This window comes from Paroedura picta, chromosome 13, assembly GCF_049243985.1.
Source record: "Paroedura picta isolate Pp20150507F chromosome 13, Ppicta_v3.0, whole genome shotgun sequence".
Classification (NCBI taxonomy): Eukaryota; Metazoa; Chordata; class Lepidosauria; order Squamata; family Gekkonidae; genus Paroedura; species Paroedura picta.
Window position 1 is genome coordinate 16,254,021 of NC_135381.1, and position 23,225 is coordinate 16,277,245.

The 23,225-nt window shown below is 45.4% G+C and overlaps 3 protein-coding genes across 9 annotated transcripts in view; all 3 read right to left on the reverse strand.

Annotated features, from left to right (window-relative positions):
- Positions 1-1,378: 1,378 nt before the first annotated feature.
- LOC143823006 (uncharacterized) lies at positions 1,379-9,974 on the reverse strand. The gene is made up of 7 exons (XM_077308787.1): positions 9,610-9,974; positions 7,193-7,415; positions 6,070-6,193; positions 5,130-5,272; positions 3,815-3,888; positions 3,094-3,195; positions 1,379-1,603 (listed from the first exon to the last, which is right to left on the reverse strand). The coding sequence occupies exons 2-7, from the start codon at positions 7,412-7,414 to the stop codon at positions 1,444-1,446; spliced, it is 825 nt and encodes a 274-aa protein (XP_077164902.1). The 5' UTR covers position 7,415; positions 9,610-9,974; the 3' UTR covers positions 1,379-1,443.
- A 300-nt stretch (positions 9,975-10,274) lies between these two features.
- Positions 10,275-17,473, reverse strand: PLA2G1B (phospholipase A2 group IB). 3 transcript variants are annotated; one of them, XM_077308791.1, is made up of 4 exons: positions 17,270-17,473; positions 14,825-14,990; positions 13,350-13,477; positions 10,275-10,531 (listed from the first exon to the last, which is right to left on the reverse strand). In XM_077308791.1, the coding sequence occupies exons 2-4, from the start codon at positions 14,929-14,931 to the stop codon at positions 10,410-10,412; spliced, it is 357 nt and encodes a 118-aa protein (XP_077164906.1). In that variant the 5' UTR covers positions 14,932-14,990; positions 17,270-17,473; the 3' UTR covers positions 10,275-10,409. The 3 variants fall into 3 exon arrangements, with proteins under 3 accessions (XP_077164906.1, XP_077164904.1, XP_077164903.1); XM_077308789.1 differs by lacking the exon at positions 17,270-17,473 and adding an exon at positions 16,950-17,203; XM_077308788.1 differs by lacking the exon at positions 17,270-17,473 and adding an exon at positions 16,618-16,901.
- A 1,815-nt stretch (positions 17,474-19,288) lies between these two features.
- Positions 19,289-23,225, reverse strand: part of MSI1 (musashi RNA binding protein 1) — a 55,035-nt gene continuing 51,098 nt past the window's right edge. For all 5 annotated transcript variants that reach the window (XM_077308805.1, XM_077308804.1, XM_077308802.1 and 2 more), the window contains one exon: positions 19,289-23,061. The gene's annotated coding sequence lies outside the window, so the exon portion shown is untranslated. The remainder of the gene's footprint in view (positions 23,062-23,225) is intronic.

A 23,225-nucleotide genomic window follows, 5' to 3' on the forward strand; every position in this document is an offset into this window, starting at 1 on the left:
GAGCATGCCTTGCAAGAAGTCAGCAACAAAATGACTCTGGAACCAAGTTCCAAGGAAGAACGTGCCCAGAAGATAGTGCAGGGAGGTGTGCTGAGACATCAGGAAGTTATCTATCCTTACTATCCTTATGTCAGATTCAAATGAGCAGCCGTGTTGGTCTGAAGTAGCACAATAAAATCAGAGTTCAAGGCTCATGCCTTGAATAAATCTTTGTTGGTCTTAAAGGTGCTACTGGACTCTGATTTTATCATATCAAGTCTGCTATGCCATTTGGTGGAGATGCTAGGTATTCATGGGCCCTGGACCTTCCCTCTTTGGCACAGCCCCCTTGCCCTCTAACAACCCTTCCCCTTGATTTTACCCTTCCTTCTTTAACCACACCCTTTTCTATTTCAGTTTGCAGACTCTAGTAAAGAGTTTGCCTTCTTAGTTGCATAAATGCAACATGGAAAGATCATCCCCCTGTGGGTGCATAGCAAAGTGCTTACCTTTTCCTGGAGAACTCCTTTGCTCTCTTACTACATGGTTCAGTTAATGTGAAAAAAACCTAATTTTTCCCGGTGGGTCCCACAGTATTTATAATTTAATTTGTATACCGCCCCTCTCGGACATGCAGTCTCGGGGTGGTTAACAAGAGTTTGCTTAATGCTATATGTTTGAAATTCCACAGAAACAATCCAAGACACAAGGGTGGGGGAAGCACTTTTTTGCTCATGACTTCCCATCCTGATTCATAACCTAAATTCATAGGACATTTACAATGGAGACATTAATTTCCACCTCTGTACAATAAAGTTGGCTGTTACTTTTCCTCGTAAACACTTTTGCCGTTCCAGTGGTCCTTAGATTACCCTTCCCATTAGTATCGCTTACACCGGGATCCCTATAGATAGGTGTGAGGGTGTTTGGGTCACCTCTCCCACCCCAGGGGAAAAACCTAAGCTCAAATCGCCCTTTCTGTGGGTCTCACAGGATGCTGAGAGCCAAAAGAATCACACTGGAGCCGAGCTTTTGTAAAGAGCACATTCAAAAAAGATGCTAAAGCTTCAGCAATACAAGGCAAAAAAGATGCTAAAGCTTCAGCAATACACGGAGTATGCGTTGGTTACGTATGATCTCCGCTGCTATCTTCTAATTTTGTAAGTTTTAAAACACTTCTGAAAAACGAATAAACAGTAGGATTGATCTTTCTTTCTGTGAACTGGCTGACATTTATATCTGCACTAATAATTGAAACAGAAAGAAACCTAAAGAGAAGCCCTTCAAAGCATGCTCCCTAACCCACCATTAAAAATATCTCTGTTCTGTCAACACTTTCCAAGTGCTAACCTGGCTGGCCTTCTTCTGTAGCCCACAATCAGAGGCATCAACAGCTATCTCCACGGTAGGAGTATGCGGTGACCTTTAATTCACTTAGGATCGTCCCATACACGAAAAAGACATTTAGGGCTCCGTAAAGTGGGAGCCGGGGCCCAGGTTTTCCTTATCCGTCTCATCATCTTTGTTGTCTCTGAACTTGGCCAGTATAGGAGTGTTGAAAACCGAGTCACTGCCAGATGGGCCAGCGCTTTGCGAAGATGAAGTAGGGCTGTTTATGGGAGTCCTAGAATGAGAAAATATTCCTAGTAAGGATTTCCAAGTGCCTTCTAAGGCTGCATCTACACAACAAACTAAAAAGGTACATAGTCATTCCCTTGGCTCAGGGAATTCTGTGACTTGTGATTTTGCATTACAGTTACCAAGTTCCATTGCAGGAAGCTGTGACCGTTAATATTATGGTTGAGCCAAACCAGGAAACATATCTTGTTAACCAGTTGTTCTTCACCTTTTGTATCCCATGTCCCATACCAACCACTCTACCCAAGAACCTGTGTCCCACCATGATAGAAACAAGAAGTTTGAGAAGAACATTTTGGGGTTTACAGGCATTCTGTTATTGATATGTCCACTCCAGACCCAGATGGACTTGGGAACTGAGGGAGAGTGAATTCTGTCGGTAATTGCTGACCCACTAGACTACTCCTGCAACCCACCGGTGGGATGTGTATTGTTGTTAGGTGCAAAGTCGTGTCCAACCCATCGCAACCCCATGGACAATGATCCTCCAGAAGTTAGTTTGGCTGCCATTTATTCCACTCACTCACCCCCCACCACCCAATGGTCTTGGCGAAAAGTTAAAGGACGCATCAGAAATCTAGTTCACATATAATACCCAAGACCTCAGTCTCTTCTTAGCGGTAATGTGGTTGAGAAAGGTGAGATGCGTAAAATTACTGTCCACCACCACCTCTTGTCACAATGTGGTATGAAACCACTTTGGCTTACAGTCACAGTCCACTGGATGTAATGATGAGGATTCTGGATGTGGACTGTTGAGACCTAGGTTCAGATCTTCACCATATGTCAGCCTAGCCTACCTCTCAGGATTGTTAAGAGCAGTGGTTCTCAACCTTCCTAATGCCGTGACCTTTTAAAACAGTTCCTCATGTTGTGGTGACCCCCAACCATAAAATTATGCAAGTGTTCTTTCACAGAAATTAAACCGAAACTGACCAATAGAGTGAAGATCCATTGTTCATGATTGTATATAAATTGTTTTTTTTTCGGGGTTTCTCAGTTCAGTTCTGCCTCTTGTCCCACCATGCCAATCTCGTTCTTTTCCACTGCTCCAGACAGATGAACTCTCTATCTCAATCTACCCCGCAAGGCTGTTGTGTGGATGGTGCCCCCCTGGCCAAGCTACTTGCCCTGCTGTGACCCCTGTGAAAGGGTTATTCGACCCCCAAAGGGGTGCCGACCCCCAGATTGAGAACCACTGGTTAAGAGAATAAAATCACAGATATCCTGAAATCCTCGAAGAATAGTAGATTCTCTGCATGACGCCCTAAGCTTCTTGAAGGGTTGGGATATAAATACAAGACTGTGTAACAATACTCTACAATATCTGCAGCAGGATCCACTAATCTGGCCTGCTACTTTTGAGAATTTTTTTTTTTAGATTATGCCTAAATTTACAGAAGAGAAATCTCCGTCTCCTTCTGCTTGCATTGCTGTTTCAGTCAACATGTGGGCAACCTTGAAAGGAACACATACCTTGGAAAGCTGGAGTATTTCAGTCTACTGAAGGAGTTGCTACCGAGGTATGGGGGACGGAAGCCACCAGGGTTGAGCATTAAAGGCCGCAGGTCGACTATGCTGTTGAGAGACAGAAAGATGAAGCATAGCTATACCACAGGCTTAAACTCCTTCATCCAGGAAATCCTGGGACATTTAGTTCTATGAAATGGGGTATCTCAGAGAAATCCTGGTATTATTTTTTTTTTAGTGCAGATGTGCCTAGTATCATTGTAGCCTATGACAAGAAAGATTGTTATGAGATTGCCTCAACTCCATTTACAAAGTCACAACTGTAGATCAAAGAAAGGGCATATGAGGGATGCTTTGGGCTGATTCTGCGTTGAGCAGGGGGTTGGACTAGATGGCCTGTATGGCCCCTTCCAACTCTGTGATTCTGAGTCTGCCCTACCACTTATGACCCCTTCTTTCTATCTCCAATCAAGTTAGGTTCCCTCTCTGGCTTTACATCATGAGTTTAGTCATTCAGAGTCTATCCTGTGTTCTGAACATCTGGCTTCCTCCCCCTTTGTCCACTTTGAGGGCCATCAGCCTTTCAGTGAAAAATTTAAGAAAGAGATGCTTTGTGGAGAGCTTCCCTCCACCCCATCAGGATTTGATTTTCCCACCCATAGGTTTCCTGTTCTCTAGGCAGTTCTCTAGACTTTCCCTCCCTGCATAGGTCTCAATTGCCTCTCACCTCTTCTGATTGACAGAAGACATGCCAGCCCAGAGCTGCTTCAAGTCTGTGTTGGAATCCATGGATCTCTCCATCTATTGATGTGAAAAGTGAAAAGCTTATCAAGCCCTGGAAGCAACACAATGAAGTCACTGCAACCACTACGGGCCAACCTGAGTATTTGCCAGGATGGTAGCAGGGCTGAGGAAGTGATATCCTCCTACTCTTCTAAACAGTCCAACCCGGGATTATTTCCTGAGCAGCCCTAAATGTTTTTTTTCCATTTCCCCCTCAAGCTGGGAAAGACTTCTGGCACATACAGCCATCTCTCCCTTCCCCCATTGAAATCACCAGCTCAGCACAGGCCACCATTGTGCTCCATGCACTGGGTCAGTTCCTATAATACATTTCTAGGTTCACTCATGTGGGCAAATAAAAACGAACAGTATGGCACAGCAATCCTGTGTCTGCAGTTTGAACACTCTCTACAAATCCACCTACCACAGAGTTGGAATTAATCGCAGCTTCCTAACAAGTGAAATATCTTTTAATCCAGGGGTAGCCAAACTGCGGCCCTCCAAATGCTGGCAGGGGTTCATGGGAATTGTAGTCCATGGACATCTGGAGGGCCGCAGTTTGACTACGCCTGCTTTAATCATAAGAGATGCTGAGACAGAAAGAAATTTGGGCAGCAAGCAACTCCTGGCTCCCTACTCTATGTACAAGTGTTTGTGAATAAGCCCATCTACATATTAAAGTCCTTATATTTGCTAGGAAACAGCACAAGGACTTGTGTGAAGGGTGCTTCCTAGATCTCTATTTGTGACTACAGCACCCATAGATAAGTGCTTGAGCCCCTCTCCTCTGCCACCCACATGCTGTTTTTGGGTTCTCAAACCGTTCCATGGAGTCAATATTGGCTCCATTGTAAAACTTACATGTAGCCACATAAGTAAAGTGGCTTTGTACAGCGGAGACAATAGTAGCTGCCATGTGGCATGTTGTTCCTGAGGGATTTTCTAATGTGTAGATGCAGTCTGAGAGCCCACAGAGAATGCAGGTAAAATACAGGCCTATCTCTCCAGCTCCAATCTGTAGGCCCAGCTCTTTAGCATCATCTTCAGTAACCTACAGGCAGTCGTCCAGGTAAGAGATCTGTAAGTGGGATAACCTAAGGGAAGTATAGGAGTCAGAAGGTCCTGGGTCACATCCTCCGAGCAACCAAGAGGGAACTAAGAAGGGAGAAAACCTGGAAAGAGCCCTGCAAGCAACACGTCTTCAGCCTCACAGCCTGGAGTAGGATGAAGTGGGCTTAGCAGAAATTAGAAGCGCAAACCTGCTTTGGGAAAGAACCAAAGATTTTGGGCATCGTTGCAAGACGTGAGTCTGAAAGAGTGATCTGGCTGGGGCTGAATCCTCCTGACACAATGTTCTTCCTGGTCCTCACCTCCAGCTGCTGCCATGGCACACTTTTGGCAGCTGAAAAGGAATAGTTGCATTTGAGCCATTTCACAAGAGACACAGCCGCAAATCCTGACAGTTTTCTGCTATGCACGGTGTAAATGTACCTGTTTGGTTGAAGACACATGTTTATTTCCGTCTCAGGGGAAATAATGCCATTAGACCTGTCAGCAGCGTTTGACACAGTCAGTCATGAGCTCTTAGCTCACTGTCTCACCAACACCAGCATATGGGGGAAGAAGAGGAAGCATTGGTTCTTTATGCACTGGAGGTTTCATGCTGCGCTCCAGGCTGGAGTTTTAGTCGTGGCAGGTTGCTCCACCTCTTCCTGCACCCACACGGGGGAGCATTTGGCCTGGTGCACCTCATCCACTCCCTATCTGCGCTCCTGATAAGGGGGTGGGGCAGTGAAGTTCCCAGTGCATAAACGGTCTTGGTAAAATACATCCTATTACAGTAAGCTTCTGTTAAAAGGACATTTCCCTCCAAGCTGCCTATTCTAGAAATACACAACCCTTTCCTCCTTCATTTTATCCTTGCAACAACCCTGTCAGGTTGGCTTAAACTGAAAGAGTAACATGCCCATGGTCACCAGCTGAGTTTAAAGGCCTTGTGGGGATTTGACCCCAATTATACATCACACTAGCTTATATGATCTCTAAAAGCAAGGAACTTAATTGAAATCAATTTGGCCTCCACAAGTGTAATTTGTAGGTGCCGTGAGAAGAATTTTCTCTATGCTACAAATATTAACATGAAAAATGCTACCTCCTCATAGGCACATTTTCAAAACAAGCAAAAAACGGAGGGCTTACTACATGCATAGTCACTGGCCTTCTGCATCTCATGCTTCAGTTGCTCTGCCTTTTCTCCCATCTCCATTTCCTCCATCAAGTTGCTGTAGTTCATGTCTCCCTGAAGCATGGCAAAGAACTTGGCCTGGAAAACAACAGTAGGAAGGCTGCACGTGAGGCAAAATGAAGTGAAAAAGTCCCAAGGTGACAAAATGGACTGTACCACTTGACACTGAGAGTAGGAGACACCACTTCTGAAAGTTCCCACCAAAATATCCCCTCCAAGAAGATAATTAGTTCATCAGGGAAAGTGCTCCAGTCAAGGCTCCTCCCTACTGTGCTAGATTTCTATTTGCAGGAAGGTAATTTTAAAATAAATTGTGAAGGGAGCATTGCAAATACTATGGAACAGTCTGTTCTGTCACATCAGGGTTATGTCACTTCATACATAGAAAACAGAGATCCAGATTTGTGTTGGCTTCTCTTATGAATATCCAGAGAGTCAGTTGACATATTCTTAGGTCAAAACAAAGGCCTAAGTTCTAGTTGCAGCTGACAGTACCACCTGTACAGTCTAAGTCACCTGTGCAACCCAAATGTCACAAACACACAAGCCACACAAGACAGTATGAATCCTTCAGGCAATTGTTCTACATAATTTAAGCAAGGCAAAGGTGCTATGTACATAGCAAACATAGATCCAGATTTGTGTTGGCTTCTCTTATGAATATCCAATGAGTCAGTTGACATATTCTTAGGACAAAACAAGACCTTAAGCCCCAGGTGCAACTGATAGTACCACCTGCACAGCCTAAGTTACCTGTACAACCCAAATGTCACACAAGCCACACAAGATGCTATGAATCCTTCAGGCAAATGTTCCACATAATTCAAGCACGGCAAGGTGCTAGCTATCCAGAGTAATGCAGAGGCTAGAGTACTGACAGATGCATTCAAATCCCAGGTTTCTCCACTATGGCCTCATTGGGCCATAAGTGGAGAAACCTGGCCCATGAAGGCCTGTCAACTTTTTCCTGCCTTCTGCTTTTATGCCTTAGGCAGCAGCTTCCCTTTCCATGCCATGCAAAACGTCACCAACTGTGCTGATCAACTCTCTCCATTGGATCTCTTGCTAACACCTTACCTTCAGATATCGCACCAAACCAGCTTCTTCATTCTCCATCTGCTTCCTCTTGCGCAGGATCCTTTCACAGATTCTGGGGTTCTGCTCCATTTGGGTATAAAGATCCTGCAGAGACTTCTGAGTATAACTCAGGGACTGTTTCTCAAAGTCCTGGGGGGAGATCCTCTCGCAGAAAGTTATGACAAGTGGATATTCATTGTCAAATTCATCCAGGGTCTCCATCCTACGGGCAGTCAGAAAAGTAAGTGACAGGGGAGGAAACGGAGCAGATTGACAGACTAGCATATCATTCAAAAAATCCAAATTATCCCCCTTCAATTAACTAGCCCGAGGCAAACCTTATTGAAATGATGTATCCACTTAGCTTCAAGCCCACTTTCCTCATTGCAAATCAAAGAGGATTACTGAATTCGAAAATAATGCAATGAAAACCAATAGAATACATAACAAACAGTGCAATTAAAGTGGAATACAAAAGCAGAGAACATTGAAATGAAAACAGGAGAATACATCTGATAAACTTCATTTTGAACATTTCCCTTTGTAATATCACCGTACTCCCCTTAAATAAATGCCCTTCTTAACAATTTATGTTTTGAGGAATGATCAGGTACTGAGAGCTCTTCATCTTTCCCATTTGCAGGGTGACGCCTTAAGAACATGCCTTGCGAGACAGTTAAAACCCCTATTACAATAAACCCCCCAGAATACAGATAAAACACTATAGAATAGCAAACCGATACGGCAGCATAATCCTTCTCCCTGGTTCCCACCTTCTGCAGAGCCCTGCTGGTCAGCCATTCATGCCTGCAATCGACAACTGATGTCCAAAAATAGCTGTCCCATAAAGGGGGGACAAGGGGGGAGGGACCCAGTATCTTCTGGGCCTAGCCTTGAACAAAAGCCTGGTGGCTCTATCTTAACGGCCCCCCGGAACTGTGACACCTCCAAAAGGGTCCTCAGCTCATCCGGGAGCTCATTCCACCAGGTGGGATCAAGGAATTTTTTTAAATTCAAAAAAAAAAATCAGGATGGTGAAACCCAAGGTGGATTATGAAGTGCTACAGGTGGATACTGGCGTTGGTTAGTGAAGGAAGGCTAGTGAAGGAATCCTACAAAATTCAGTAATAGGAAGCAACATCAGGGAAAAGCCTGGGCCTCTGTTTGAATCTCCAGAGCAACTCCTTAGACTAGACAACTATTGGCCTCACCCAGCAAGCTCTACTTCTGTTATGTTCTTATTTAAAAGAAAGACTGCAATCTCAAAGCACATTTTTACCGTCCAATGTAAACAAGAGTGACAATCTAAAAGACCGAGGCAGTTTTATTCCTGCATAAACCACTTTGTCACCATGTGGGTTCTAGTCCACAAAATCTTAATCTGGAATAAAATTTCATCAGTCTTGAAGGTGCCATTTTTTAGCAGAGGGAGACGTACTTTGAGTATCCCTAGGATCTAGTCACAAATATGTGCAAAGATGAGTAACTAGAGAATACTCAGCCATGGCACTCCACTGGTACATAGGGGAACTAACAGTGGGGGGAGTTAGGCCTGCAGAAAGCAGGTGAGAAGAAATGTGGTGTTTTGCTTGGCAACAGACCCATAAGCAGTCATCATTACTGGAAAGCCAGTCCAGAAACCCAGCTGTTTCATCAGCAGCTGCTCTTCAAAGATGTGTTTAAGATCTTCTAAGAGAGGGTCTGGAGCTCGGGAGCCCGCTCTGCTTGGCAACCATCTGCCCTTCAGTATTCCTGCTCCTGGATGGCAAAGGCAGGAGGGATTGTTCTCTTTGCAGTCTGAGGAAGAGTGCAAGCACTTGAAAGCTCACGCCTTGAATAAATCTTTTTTGGTCTTATTGGACTCTATTTTTGTTGTGTTACCTTGCCTAAAACATCTCCACTTTATTGTTTGCATTGGAGGGGATTGTGGTCTCAGGGGCGAAGGGGTAGGCTGAGACCACGATCCCCTCCAATACAAGCAATAAAGTGGAGACCTTTTAGGCAAAGTGATAATTATAAGTGGCATTGTTATACTACCAACAGAGGCGTAAGGATTGCCAAACATGAATAAGCCCTAGCTGCCAGCTTGATATTTCTTCGCTTGACCACCTGCAAGCTGGCAACCCTACTCAAAACAGAACCTTGTGACTGGATCTGCAATCAAAGGTTGGCAATCCCACACGTGCATCCCAGAGCGAACCTTTTTGGACACTATGCAAGTAGGAAAAGCCCCCCTGCAGGTCCCAGGGGCTCTCATCATTACGCCTCAGCTCTGCTCCTGAAAGGAGACCCCGATGCGTCGACGGAAGCAATCCTACAAGACAGGAGCGTAACGCAGGTGTCCTAGTGGGCGGGGCGGGAGGTAGAGGGTGTGGCTTCTGCCCTATTCCAAGAAAGGCGTGGGGGCGTGGCCTTACGTTTCCCCGGACTGGGATGGTTGGAGAGTCCTTGCTCCGTGCTCGCCGCCGGCGCTTCCCGTGCCCTCCTCCTCCTCCCTTTCCCGCAGCACTGCAGGGCCGACCACATTATGGCGTAAGCAAAGGCCGGAGCGCGGGGAGGGGCGAGGCCGGAGGAAGCGCTCCTTCTTGCCGACGGGGACTAATGGTCCGCACGGTGGGATCACGGAGAGTTCCCGACCCTCTCCTGCCCCCCAAGCACTCCTGGCAAGAGAATGGGGCTGTTCTGGAAAGCCGCCTTGCAGAGCTTTGCGACTCCCTCCCTGCAATGTAGTTGCTTGCTCGGGATGCCAGCCTTCAGGTGGGACCTGGGGATCCCCCGGAATTACCGGTCACCTCCATACTAAAGAGATCAGTTCCCCTGGAGAGAATGGCTCCTTTGGAGGAGGAGGGGGGACTCGATGGCATTACACTCCCCTGAGGCCCCTCCCTGACCCAAATCTCACCCACTCCCGGCGCCACCCCCAAACTCTCCCGGTATTTCCCAACCCAGAGCTGGCAACCGTATTCCTTGCCCTCTGTCCCCTGATTAGAGGTCGGTGTGGCAGGAAGTCAGCGGTGCATCGTGCATTCATGCAAAACCAGTGAACCAAAACCAAAAAAAACTTGACAGGTGTTGATGCCACATTTTATTACTCAGGCAACCAATTTGTTTAACTAGTTTTCCTCCACCTTCCTTCCTATTGGCCCACGGAGCTGCCGTTGAGACCCTGATGAGGGAAGCGCAGAAAGCTCTCTGCATGGGTGAGGCAGCCTGAGCTTTATTTGCAGTGTTTGCCAGTGTCCAAATTCTTGTAATCTGAGTTGTAGGGAGCCCCTGAGAAACAGATGGCGGCTGAGCGATCACAGGCACAGATAAACGCCTCACATTCGTTATTCTTTTCTGCAGAGAGAAGGGGAGGTTAGAAACAAAGATCTCAGGATCGCCCTCTCTTTTAGAAAGCTGCTTATGCTTCCCTCAGCATTTCAGATCACACCCAGAAATACCTAGAACCTTTACACTAAGAAGAACAAGAAGAGTTGTTTTTTAACTACCTCTCTTCACTGCCCAAAGGAGTGTCAAAGCAGCTTACAATTGTCTTCTCTTCCTCTCCCCAAAACAGATAGCTTGTGAGGTAGGTGAGGCTGAGAGAGCTTCTGACAGAACTGCTCAGTCAGAACAGCTCTATCAGGACTGTGATGAGCCCAAGGTCACTGGCTAGCTGCATGGGGAGGAGCAGGGAATCAAACCCAGCATGCTAGATTAGAGGCCGCTGCTCTTAACCACTGTTAACCACTATACCATGCTGGGTAACAGCATGCTGGGCTGGCATTCCATCACAGACTACACCTGTTCACTTTCCCCACTGCCTGTCATCCTCCCGGAGATACACAAAACGAATGGGCCACTCGGTATAGGTGAAAAATATGAAAAAAACATGTGAGAGGCAAAATAGTAAATGTTTAACGCTCTACTTTCCAGAAAAATGAACAGCAGAGTCAAAAATAATGATCAAAGACAGGACTTTAGTAAAACATTTCTACCCTGCTTTTCTTTGTGGCTCAAGGCATCTTACAATAATAATTATAAACGTTTCCAGCAAAAATAGCAAGCCCCAAATCTCTCTCTCCTCCCACCCACCCCGCAAAATGCCTGCCATTCAAGCCCTCTCAAAGGCCCTGTCAAACAAGCAAGGCTTGCAGCAGCTCCTGAAGATCCCCAAGGAGCCCCCCACCCATGTCTTCAGAGAGCCCAGGCCCTAGAGTAGCGATCCCCAACCTGTGGGCCGCAGACCACATGTGGTCCGTTGACTAATTGGAGGTGGGCCACGAAGGACGCCTCCCCCCCGGCCCTTTATTTCATCCCCCCCCCGGGCCCTTTACAACACACTTCGGTTGTCATTGTCTCCCATCACTCCCAGATAGGACTATCTCGTTGCAGAGAAACAAGCTCAGGGTTCTCATTGATTTGTCATTGTCATGAGTTAAAATTTCCATGAAAGTAAAATGTTCCTTATGTTCATTGTTGTGGCGTGTCTGTATCTTATTTTGAAGGGATGTTTAAACATTACCATAGCGATCAGAGAGTGTTAGGGCAGTGGTTGAGAGTAGAGGAGTAAACTACCCTCCCCACACACACACACACACACACACACACACACACACACACACACACACACCGGGCCTCAGTAAAATTGTCAAGCGTTGAGTGGTCCTCGGTGATAAAAAGGTTGGGGACCACTGCCCTAGAGCAGGAACCACAGTGGAAAGGACTAGGCCCTGGTTGCTGATATATGCGCCACCCAAAGTGGTAGGATAGCTAACAAACTGTAGCTGGCACACAGGGACATGTGGAAGGAGATAGTCCTTTAAAATGTGGGGCCCAGGTTGTAAAGGGCTTTGAAGTCCACGCACACACAAGCCTTTATTAGCATGATAAAAGGGACAATAGAATTAGTAAAACCATTACAGGCATGTAGAAGTCAAAGGACGACAATAAAATTAATAGAATTATACTAACATGTACATTACGGAAATAAGGATAGATTCAAATGGGTTGCCGTGTTGGTCTGAAGTACACAATAAAATCAGAGTCCAGGAGCACCTTTAAGACCAACAAAGATTTATTCAAGGTGTGAGCTTGAGTTCTTGCCTTGAAAGCTCACACCTTGAATAAATCTTTGTTGGTCTTAAAGGTGGTACTGGACTCTGATCTTATTATGGAAATAAACAATTATCAGCTTTGAAGTTTAACTAAAGGTAAAGGTAAAGGTATTCCCTGTGCAAGCACCGAGTCATGTCTGACCCTTGGGGTGACGCCCGTTTTCTTGGCAGAATCAATACAGGGTGGTTTGCCAATGCCTTCCCCAGTCATTACCGTTTAACTACATGCATCCTAATGACAAAAACATTGCCACCCCCTCAATCAATACAGGGTTCTGGCTATCTATTAAAAACAGTACTTAAGCCTGGTCAGAAAACCTGGCGCACCTAGTTAAAAAGGAGGATAAAAATTTGATTGTAAGCCGTGACTTCTCCGGGCTTTAAAGTCCACAATCAAGTTTCCTAAACATCACCAGCAGCTACCAGTGTAAGTGAATTGGGAATTCTCCCTCAACGTCATACCAAGCCAGAAGCACAGAGATCATGCAGGGTTTAATTCAAACACTGCCCACCCACAAGGAATGTTCATGTTCTGTGTGCTGTTGGTAGACCTGGTCTCATCATCTCCATCATAGGACACAGCTTCATACTGGCTGAGACCATCGGCTTCCATTCTCGAGAGTGGCTCGGCAGTCAGCAGCATCTGAGCCTGCTTTCCAGCCCCGTAACTGGAGATTCTTTTAACTAGTCAAACCTGGATTCTTTATGCACAAAGTATACATGGGATAAGAGCCTCTTGTGGCGCAGGGTGGCAAGGCAGCCGACATGCTGTCTGAAGCTCTGCCCATGAGGCTGGGAGTTCGATCCCAGCAGCCGGCTCAAGGTTGACTCAGCCTTCCATCCTTCCGAGGTCGGTAAAATGAGTACCCAGCTTGCTGGGGGGTAAAATGACTGGGGAAGGGAATGGCAAACCACCCTGTACTGAATCTGCCAAGAAAACACTAGAGGGCGTCACCCCAAGGGTCAGACATGACTCTGTGCCTGCACAGGGGATACCTTTACCTTTTTATACCATGGGGTTCCCAAGGCAGCTAAGTGAGGTGTGGAGTTCCACTTACCACCACAAGTGATGCTATTGCCAGAGCAGCTGTAGGAATAGATCTCCGTATAGGGGTTGTCCAGAATAAATTTACAGTTGGGATGTTTCTTGGCTGCGGAATAGCAGCTGTCATGAATCTGACAGCACCTGCTCAGGAAAGAAAAAGCATTCAGAGTGATTACCTGATCTTCAGAAGAACTCGCCCTGCTTTGTAGAATGAACTGTTTGTTTGTTTGTTTGTTTGTTTGTTGGTTGTCCCATCCTGTTGGTTTTATTGTCTCACTCTGTGTCATCCACCTTGGTTCCCAGTGAGAAAGGTGGATTATAACATAAAACAAATACTTTTCATGGTCTTTTTCTAGCAACCGGCAAGCCAGGTGTTCTGAGGATGCTCAGAAACTAATTGTGAAGATGCTGGTTGTTGCTTATTTCCCTTAGCATTTGGTATCCGAGGGTGTATTCCTCTGAACATGGAGGCTCCATTGAGCAAGGAATCTGACAATTCATCCTGTGGCAGCCCTTCAGTCAGAATTTGGGTGGTGAAATGAAGTCACCCAAGACACAAGGTGCGTGTGTGAGGGCCAGTCTGCTTATCAAGAAAGTCCCAAATATGCAGAAAGTGTTAAATTGTAAACTGGGGAAAAGAAAACATCAGCAAAGCTCCATCCCTGCCCCAAACACATACACATTTTCCATTCCTGGAGTCCCAGAACAGTGAAAGTAATTGGTCATTAATAAAAAGGAGATAGAAAATTGAGGTTGGGACCTTGAGCTTATTCAAGCTTCTTGTCACTCAGTAACATCAAAATAGTTGTGCTGAGAGGATTGTATTCCTAACAGTTTCCCTTCTCTCCCCTGCCTAATACCAATTTGACCCTTCAAAAAGCTGTCATGGCTTGCTCTTGATTTCTGATGAAGAACTTCCTGTGGTCAGTCCCAAAGAAGTCTAGTGTCTGTCATCTCAGATTGTATTTTCCCATAAAAATGGGAGTTCTGAGGAAACATGGAGAAGAACATCTCTTAGGGAAATTCCAGCCATAATAGGATTCCATTTTCTGCCCCCTACTTCTGACAGCAGCCAGCCCAGCAGTTTAAGAAGCTCACTAGGATGACACAAGCCTCTCTTAGTTCTTTGTTTCCAATACATAGAACTCTGGGATAGATTGCTTTGGATCATGGAGGTTCCATTTTGATGCCGTGCCTAATAAACTTCTCAATTTGACATATCCAGGAATTGTTTATTACTATTGGAATTAGAGGCTAATTTTTGATATCTGTTACCATCCTATCTCCTAACCATACCTGTTGACTTAAAACATCCTAGAGCAGGGGTAGTCAACCTGTGGTCCTCCAGATGCCCATGGACTACAATTCCCATGAGCCCCTGGCAGCGTTTGCAACAGGTTGACTACCCCTGTTCTGGAGAGAAGCTTGGTCAGTGATTCAAGGTGTGTGGGGGGGTCTCAAGGAGCTGGGTATAAAGGACTTGCTCACGTGTCTAGCTGATCCATTGGTGTCCCACCGCCCCCTAAGCCACAATAGCAGCCATAGTTGTTGTAATCCTTCAGTGGGTCACTGGTTGGGATGACGCATTTGATCATGTTGCGAAATTGCCATAAATTCCGAGGGATAGCAGCATTGGACACGCCAACTGTGGCCACTGAGAGAGAAAGAGAAAGGGGGAAATTATCACTTGAGAACCTGACTTAGGGTTTCCCCAAACTAAGATTTCCTCTGAATTATAATAGAAAGTATACACCATTCTTAAACTCTCAAGAGCTCTATTCTTAAAGTGATAAACAATTAGCCCCCCAGCAAGAGAGTCAGTCCATGTTTTTGTACTACACAACTCTGAAAAAGCCTCCCAACTGGAAGACTGCAAGGTTACAGCTTTGAACTGTCAGTACCCTTTGTTTCATTCATTTCCTGCAGAACATCAGAAGAACACAAATAGAGCTTATTGGATCAGACCAGTGGCCCATCTGTTCCAGCGTACTTTTTCACACAGCTGCCAGCCAGTTGTCTTGGAGGGCAAAACAAACAGAACAAAACAGGGCTGAGACACACCCTGACGTTGTCTCCCGGCTCTGGCATTCACAGGTTTGCTGCCTCTGTAGAGGGAGATTCCCTTCAATCACCATGGCCGTTGATTGACCTCTCCTCTTTGAACCTCCTTTTTTCTATGCTTGTGGCTGTTATTACTTCCATTGGCAATGTATTCCACCGTTTAATTATTCATTACTAAAGAAGTCTTTCCTGTTGTCTGTTCTGAACCTATTTCCTAACAATTGCATGGGGCACCCCCAAGTTCTAATATTATGGGGGAGGGGGGGAAAGCCCCACTAGATATTTTCTAAACTTCTGTCATGTCTTCCCTTAGCAGTCTAGCTGGGCTACTCCCCCTCCCCCTTTAAAAAAAAATTATTCTCAGAAACATTGGATTGGACATCATGGAAAATTGAATGCCAGGGTAGATTTGTGCCAAGGTCAGAGTTTGCCTAGGGCACTGAAGAAGCTTGGGGGCAGCCCGGGATGGGTCACCATAGGAAGTAAATTGGTGTGTCACGATACCCAAAAACGCTAGGAAGGAACCACTGATCTAAGGTTCATGACTGTGCAAATGCGCCCTCATGTGGCAAAGAAGAAAGATCCTTTCCTAGTTTTATAACTATTCCCTATGGCTGCACATTTAAGCACACAGCATGCTTTTAATACATACATGTATTACAACCTACCCATTCTATAGATGCAGTGCAGATAAAAAAAGCAAAGAAGCACATGTGCACATGCACGCAATTTAAATGTCTCCACCCTTTCTCAACTCTGGGTATCAGTAGATTCAGGTGGGTAGCCATGTTGTTCTGAAGCAGCACAACAAAACAAAGAGTCCAGTGGCACCTTTAAGACCAACAAAGATTGATTCAAGGCGTGAGCTTTTGAATGCAAGCGCTCTTGAGTGCACAAGCCTTGAATAAATCCTTGTTGGTTTTAAAGGTGCCACTGGACTCTGGGTATCAAGAAACAGCCCCAAGCAGCCTTGCAACACTTCCAGCAGGTGCTCAGGCTTGGAATTTGGTAAGCCTACAGAGTGGGGAGTCCCATAACTGGAGGGAAGGAAGAACCAACAGCAGCACCTCACTTATCATTTGAATCCGGTACACAAACATAGTCCTTAAGAGGGTTCCTTCCACGTCTTTTGCAGAATCAATGCAATGGACGTGCTTTCTGTGCTTAGGCAAGGTGTTGTCCCGTCCCTGTTCCACTATGCCTTGCTAACCACAACTTACCCAATGCCAGAAGAAGGATGAGGCTCATTTTGTCTGCAAAGCAGAGAAGCCAGAGCTTCAGCGTTTCCCTTTTATACGGTCATTTTACCTTGGCACTAGGTTCTGAGATAAGAGGCCAATGTTTGCCTTTCTATAAGCGTCCATCTTCCGTCAGGCCAAGGCCGGCTGGAAAACCAGCTACTTTGTTTCCAGGAATGAGTTTGGACACAGGTTTTTCCAATAAAGAACCTTGTTTTGTTCTAAACTTTTAACACTGTCCTGATGCAAATCATTCTGCTGCTGATCTGTAGAGGATCCTTCAGGGTTTCATAGTTTTGTAATGAAAATCTCACCTTGGAACATGAGAAGAAAAAGAGTTGGTTCTTATATGCCGCTTTTTTCTATCCGGAGTCTCAAAGCGGCTTCCAATCACCTTCCCATTCCTCTCCCCACAACAGACAGCCTGTGAGGTGGGTGAGGCTGAGAGAGCCCTGATATCCCTGCTCGGTCAGAACACCTTTATCAGTGCTGTGGCGAGCCCAAGGTCACCCAGCTGGCTGCATGTGGGGGAGTGCAGAACTGGCTCACCAGATTAGAAGTCGGCACTCCTAACCACTACATAAAACAGATCATAAAGCAACAGAGTTCCAAGGAACATGTACAGAGTGCTTACCCTGCTTCTACCATATGGTCCATCTTGAATTAGAATTCCAGAATACAGAGCAATTCTTTTGTTGGTTGCAGTTTAAAAAGTAATCTAAGGCCTGGTTCACATGTGTGTAGCTTGATTCCTCAGCTGTGTGATTGCATTCCACTGAAAAGACTGCAAGCAGTATGTATCACTGATGTATCACATTTTTTTTCTCCAGGGTCTCAGGGTCTTTCAGGGAGAAGTCAGGGACTGAGCCTGGAACCTTCTGCAAGTTATGAATTTATTGTTCTACTGTTTTCCATTTATTGTTCCTTTGATTATTTCTCTGTATTATTCCTGTTCCTATGTAAACCATCATGAGACATTGGCAAGGACGGTATATAGATGTAATAAATAATATTTTATACATGCAAGCCACCACTTCATAGCGCAGGCAGGAACAGTGTGTGAACTAAGTCTTGATTCAACAACCATTCCCAACATAGTCTCCACATGAAGCTATCTGAGGTTAAAATCATCAGGTTAGGGGAAATCACTGCAGTATTGTTCCAGTATTATCGACTTTAACGGCAGCTCCAGGGAGAGGCAGCTTCAAGCCTGTGTCCTTTTAAACTGAAGATGCTGCAGACTGAATCTGGGACTTCCCGCAGGCAAACCAAGGCTCTCCAACTGAGCTGCGGACTCTCCGGCTTGTAGACTCAAACACACAAAAGGGCAATGGCTGGAGTCACAAGCTTAATCCAATCAGCTGTAGCGATTGGTGGCCAAACAATGCCAGCAACAACCTGTCTAGGAATTCTCAGCAGCTTTGCAAACATAAGAGGCAGCTTGAATGTTGATTGCCTGAATGAACAGGTGTTGCAGCACCCACACTGTCCTGTCTCACCAGGGTTTTAAAGGATAGGCTCAATTTATCATGAATATATCAGAAGAGCCTCTTGTGGCGCACGGTGGTAAGGCAGCAGAAATGCTGTCTGAAGCTGTGTGCCCATGAGGCTGGGAGTTTGATCCCAGCAGCCGGCTCAAGGTCGACTCAGCCTTCCATCTTTCCGAGGTCGGTGAAATGAGTACCCAGCTTGCTGGGGGGTAAACGGCAATGACTGGGGAAGGCACTGGCAAACCACCCCGTATTGAGTCTGCCATGAAAACACTAGAGGGCGTCGCCCCAAGGGTCAGACATGACCCGGTGCTTGCACAGGGGATACCTTTACCTTTTATCATGAATATCATCCCTTCTCTTTGACTGGGCAATGTACTCCAAGCATGAAATTGTTAGTGGTCTGGGGTATTGCTCATATGTTCACTCCTCCCCATACTCCAACAACTGCACTGGTTGCCAGTTGAATCCTGGATCAGGCTTAAGGTCTTGGGCCCAGTGTACCTGAGGAACCACCTCCCTGCCTATGCCCCCCAGGAGTGACAGGACATAAAAATCCAAAATAAATTAAAAAAATAAATAAATAGGAGAAGCAGGACAGACCTAAAATGTTTGGTTGCCTGGGGGGGGAGAAGACAGTTCTGGACGACTCTTCCCTCACCCTGTTAACTAGGGCACAAACCAAACAAAGGTTTGCCTTTACAAACCCAATTGGAATAAAGATTCTGGGTACTAGTACTATGGGTCCTTCACAGTTCCCGTTGTTTTGAATGGGTCCTGAGCAGGAAAACTTCCTACGGACTGTTCTACCTCACACTTTGCCACCCTACAATAACAGCTAAATTCAGCCACATCATGATGTATCAGGCAAATGTTCCCTCAGTGGAGAAATAAATATAAAATACTTCAGCCAGATCACCCATCTCCTGTATGCCTTTTGGGCTGGCTGCATCCTCAGAGCTGCCTTGTCACTCATATGGCTGTTGAACTACAATGAATTCGTGCTCAAAATGCCCCAAGAATTTTTTTTTTAATCCTCTTTATCTCTACCTCTGTCCTGCTTTCCCTCACCTACATATCTACACTTGGGAGGTTTTCCAAATGCAACCTGAGAAAGAAGCTTTGAAACACTGACTCACTACAGACCACCACAAAACAAAAGCCATTTTCAAATAATTTATTAGGAATTTTAAACTGAAAATCTGGAAAAGGGGGTTACAGGTATGGAGAGAATAAACATTGATGTGTAATAAAACTGGCTTAATAAAAACCACAGCTTTATTTTCTTAAAAACACGCACGCGCACACACACAGCCACTCCCCAACCACAGCTCCAATTCTAGCCAGCAGCCAAGAGGGCTGGAATACAAATTCCAGACTTTAGCAGTACAGCCAGTAAAGGTTGGGAGACGGCCACAGAAGCAGCTCAGCAAAGGTACCAAGGAGGAAGCAGAGTGCCTTCCGCAGCCCCCAAAGTTGAAGACGGGAGAATAAAAATAAAACCCAATCAGTTGCTGCTGCTCTTTAATTTCATTTGTTTAAAAAAAACAGACACACAAGACTCGTCTCAGTAACAAAAATTATTGCTTTGTGTTTCCAGTACTATATAACTAAGTACCCCTCCCCCATCTTCCCACCCTATCCCAAAAAGAGAACTCTCCCAATATTTTTCAAACTGCTTAGGGTTGGGGGGGCCTGTAATACTCGAGATCCATGGATAAGAGAGCAATTCTACGGGGAGAAATGGGAAAAGGGAAAGGATGGCAGGGTTTTTTCCTTAAGAGAGCTGAAACCATTCTGATGGAGACATCCTTATTTGTGGAATGGGAATTCGGGCACCAGTTTTTAGACAATCAAAATTGAATGGGGAAGCTAGATTGTACCACTTCAGCCTCCGGCGGCAAGGAGCCCATTGTCCATGTTTGCACTGCCATATGCAAGCCAAATGCCAGCATTTCAGGGCGAAGGCTCCCCTGCACATTTATGCCGGTTTTCTGAACATAAGAAGGCTTTTTCCCACTTCACATTCAAAGATGCTCCATATTCAAAGATGCTCCATTCCCATCACCCTGGCAGCTCCAAATGGTACTGTCTGTAACCGTTTGATGCCGCTTTTGAATAAGCTCTTTATTTTTTCATCTCTCAATACAGCCATTGGTCAAATGAGTGCTGTTAGTTTTTGTAATGCTCCCACAAACCCTTACCACCAAAACCAAAGGGAAACATATTGGGCCAGAAAAAGAAATGGGTTACTCACCATGGGTTATGAAGACCCACTGTAGTTCCTTGCTGTTGCCAGCCTAAGAAGGGGAGGATGCAGCAGGGGCCACACCCTCCTTTTTCTGTTGCTCAGAGGGACAAAGTTTGGGAGGGAGGGAGGGAAGGAACGGTGTTCTTTATTGGAATATTTAAGATGAAGTTCTGTTATTTTCCCTGGGAGTAAGTGTCAAGCTTCATCTTAGTAAAAGGCTCAGTCGCTTCCCTTAAGCAAGGTCTTTGGTTCAAGATTAAACTAATTTCAGACCCAGACTTGCCCCTGAAAGCAGTTCTCCCACCAGGCTCTTGCTGTAATTGGGAAGTTGTATTAGCAAAATCTTGCTAAGGGCCATTTTTCACAGGCCGAAGAGTCAGATCCGGTTTTGATACTGAGTGTACCCTCAAAAAGGTGCCCCTGAGGACTATACCTGCAGGACACCCTGTTTGCCACATTTGCACTGTTAAATGTATGCTTAAAACTTTGCAGGTGCAAACGTAACATGTAAAATGCCCTTGTCAATTAATTTTATGGGGAGGAGACTAGAAGAAAGAAGCTATGAGGCCAAGAGCAGTCCTTTATCTACTTTTCAGAAATATCCTACTTTTAACCCTCATCCGGAGGGCGAATCAAGCCCACTACCACTTAGTTTCAGCTGTGTAGCAGTCTCAAGGGCTGCCCAAAATCACAGCATCCAAAATCTCACAGTGTGGAGTGATGCTCTAGTTCTTCATCAAGGCAGTTACACCTCTGGGGAAAACAGAAGCTGGATTCATAAAAGTACATCCTTGATGGGCTTTCAGATACCTCCCAACTCTTAGAATTTAGTTTAAGTCCCAGAACCAGTTGAGATCCGAAAGCCTATTAAGGGCAACAGCTCTGAGAGAAGGCCAACCATTATCTTGCTGCCCCACCTATTAAGGAATACAATGCACACTGCAGAGTATTGTACCCATGGGGAAGATGCCTATAAAGCAAACAGCTTCAAATGACTCTGTACACATGAGCATTCCCCACCTATGCTGCAGATGGACATCCCTGTATCCTGGTTTCAGTCTTGGCAGTTTTTGATAGTAGGAGTAACAAAAACCTCCCAAGACTCTATGAAAAACTGGGTAGGGAATGGGGGGACTTCAACCTGCATGGAGAGGGTCTCTGAGTAGGTACGCAGAGGCACAGTGTCTCTCCTTTGCTCCGTTCCCCCAATGAGCTTGAATCCCAGCACCTCTCTTGTTTGGCCAGTTAAATAACAGCTGTGTAAGGACAGTGAAGCTGCAGCTCTTCTCTCAAAGGATCCCTGAGAAGCATTCTGAAACTCCCTTTGTCCAGTGTCTGAATTGTCACCCCTGATGCCCCATACCACAGCACCCCAGGCCTCCCTGTGGGCTATGACCCCATTTGCAGGAAGTAATAAATATTGGGAGAGTTAAAAGTTCATCAACAGTGTTAACAGAGACCAGTGGTGGCAGCCGAAGCCCTTTGCTGAAGCATATGCTGGCACTGCCACAGAAGCTATGCCTGCTGGAACCGGCTCCACAAGGCAGCCCACGGCTGGTTCAGCCACCTCTCTTCTCCACCCCTGCACACGCACGCTCACACACACCCCTCGTACCCACCCCACCACACTTCTGTCGCATCAGAGGTCTTAAAATCTTACATTAAAGGTATAAAAAAGAAAGGAGGTTCATCATGGTCCAACTGGAGAGTATTGCTCACATTTACGGCATCAAAGCCCAGAAGGAAAAAAGGAAAAAAGAAAGCAAACCGAAAATTGCTCTATGGAGACAAGGTCCAGCAGCCCCTTGTCATATTTACAGGTCATATAGGAAGGTCAAGAGGAAAAAAAGCATAACAATAATAAACCCACAGAAACCTAAAATCTAGAAAAAAAGGGGGGGGGGAAACCTTTTTCCAACCCATAGGGAATAGTGTTTTTTTTTCACTTAGCAAAATATACAGTTCGCGTTTGTTCCATAGCAATGCTCTCCGAACATTCACATCCTGCTTATTCTGCACATCTTAAAAATCTCACATTAACAGAAAAAAGAGAAAAACTATCAATCGCATCAATGCCTCTTCGATTTCTCTTCCCTTCAAAACTGCTTTCGGTTTATATCAACGTCCTTTAAAAATGACTTGTTCTCATGACCGAGTCTGTCCCACCACGCCCCCACTCACAATATATATATATAAAACAAAAAAAAAAGATTTCCAAACCAAAATAAAAATATTCCTCAATAAAGCTACCTATGCACGATCACAGAAACCCAATTCATAAAATGGTTCTACTGGCTCCAAAAAAGAGCAAAACAGCAACAATAACAAAACAAAAAAAAGAGAGAGGACTCCTCTCACCGCCTCTCCCACTCCCCCGTCCTCTCCCCAAAAAGATAAAAAATAAAAACTAGCAAACTAACAAAATAAATAAAAGAAGAATCTGTGGGTCAGAGGGTTTGAGGAGAAGTGTAAACGGTCTGTGGTTAGTAACAAAAGAAGAGGAGATCTCCTTGCATTCAAATCCAGTGTTTTCTGGGCAACAGGAGAGATCAGGGCAGGCTAGCAGAAGCCCGGCTGACAGCCGGTGACGTGTGCAGTTTTATTTATTACAATGAAATCTTGGCTCATCCCTTGAGTTTTGCCAGATCCTCCAGGTCACTGTCCTTGGTTTGTTCACTGGGGAATCTGCAGGACACAAGGAAAGGAAGGGATTAAGAAACCCCCAACTATTTTAAAAGGTGGTAACAAAGACCAGAAAATATTTGTATTTATACTCAACTCCGGGAAAGAGCACTCCCACTCTAGAACAGTGGTCTGCAACCTTTTTAAGGCTGCGGAACGGCGGCGGT

Bases quoted from the DNA above. Each gene is read 5' to 3' on its own strand.
- LOC143823006 (XM_077308787.1), bottom strand. From the start codon at position 7,414: ATGGAGACCCTGGATGAATTTGACAATGAATATCCACTTGTCATAACT. The intron at 5,273-6,069 runs GTAAGCCCTCCG...ATTCCTTTTCAG, and splicing joins GGCCAGTGACTATGCATGTA to CTGCCAAAAGTGTGCCATGG. The intron at 3,196-3,814 runs GTGAGAGGCAAT...GTCTCTCAACAG, and splicing joins TCTTCTGTCAATCAGAAGAG to CATAGTCGACCTGCGGCCTT.
- PLA2G1B (XM_077308788.1), bottom strand. From the start codon at position 16,645: ATGAGCCTCATCCTTCTTCTGGCATTGG. The intron at 14,991-16,617 runs GTAAGTTGTGGT...TTTCTCTCTCAG, and splicing joins CATCCTTCTTCTGGCATTGG to TGGCCACAGTTGGCGTGTCC. The intron at 13,478-14,824 runs GTGAGCAAGTCC...TTTCCTGAGCAG, and splicing joins CCAATGGATCAGCTAGACAC to GTGCTGTCAGATTCATGACA.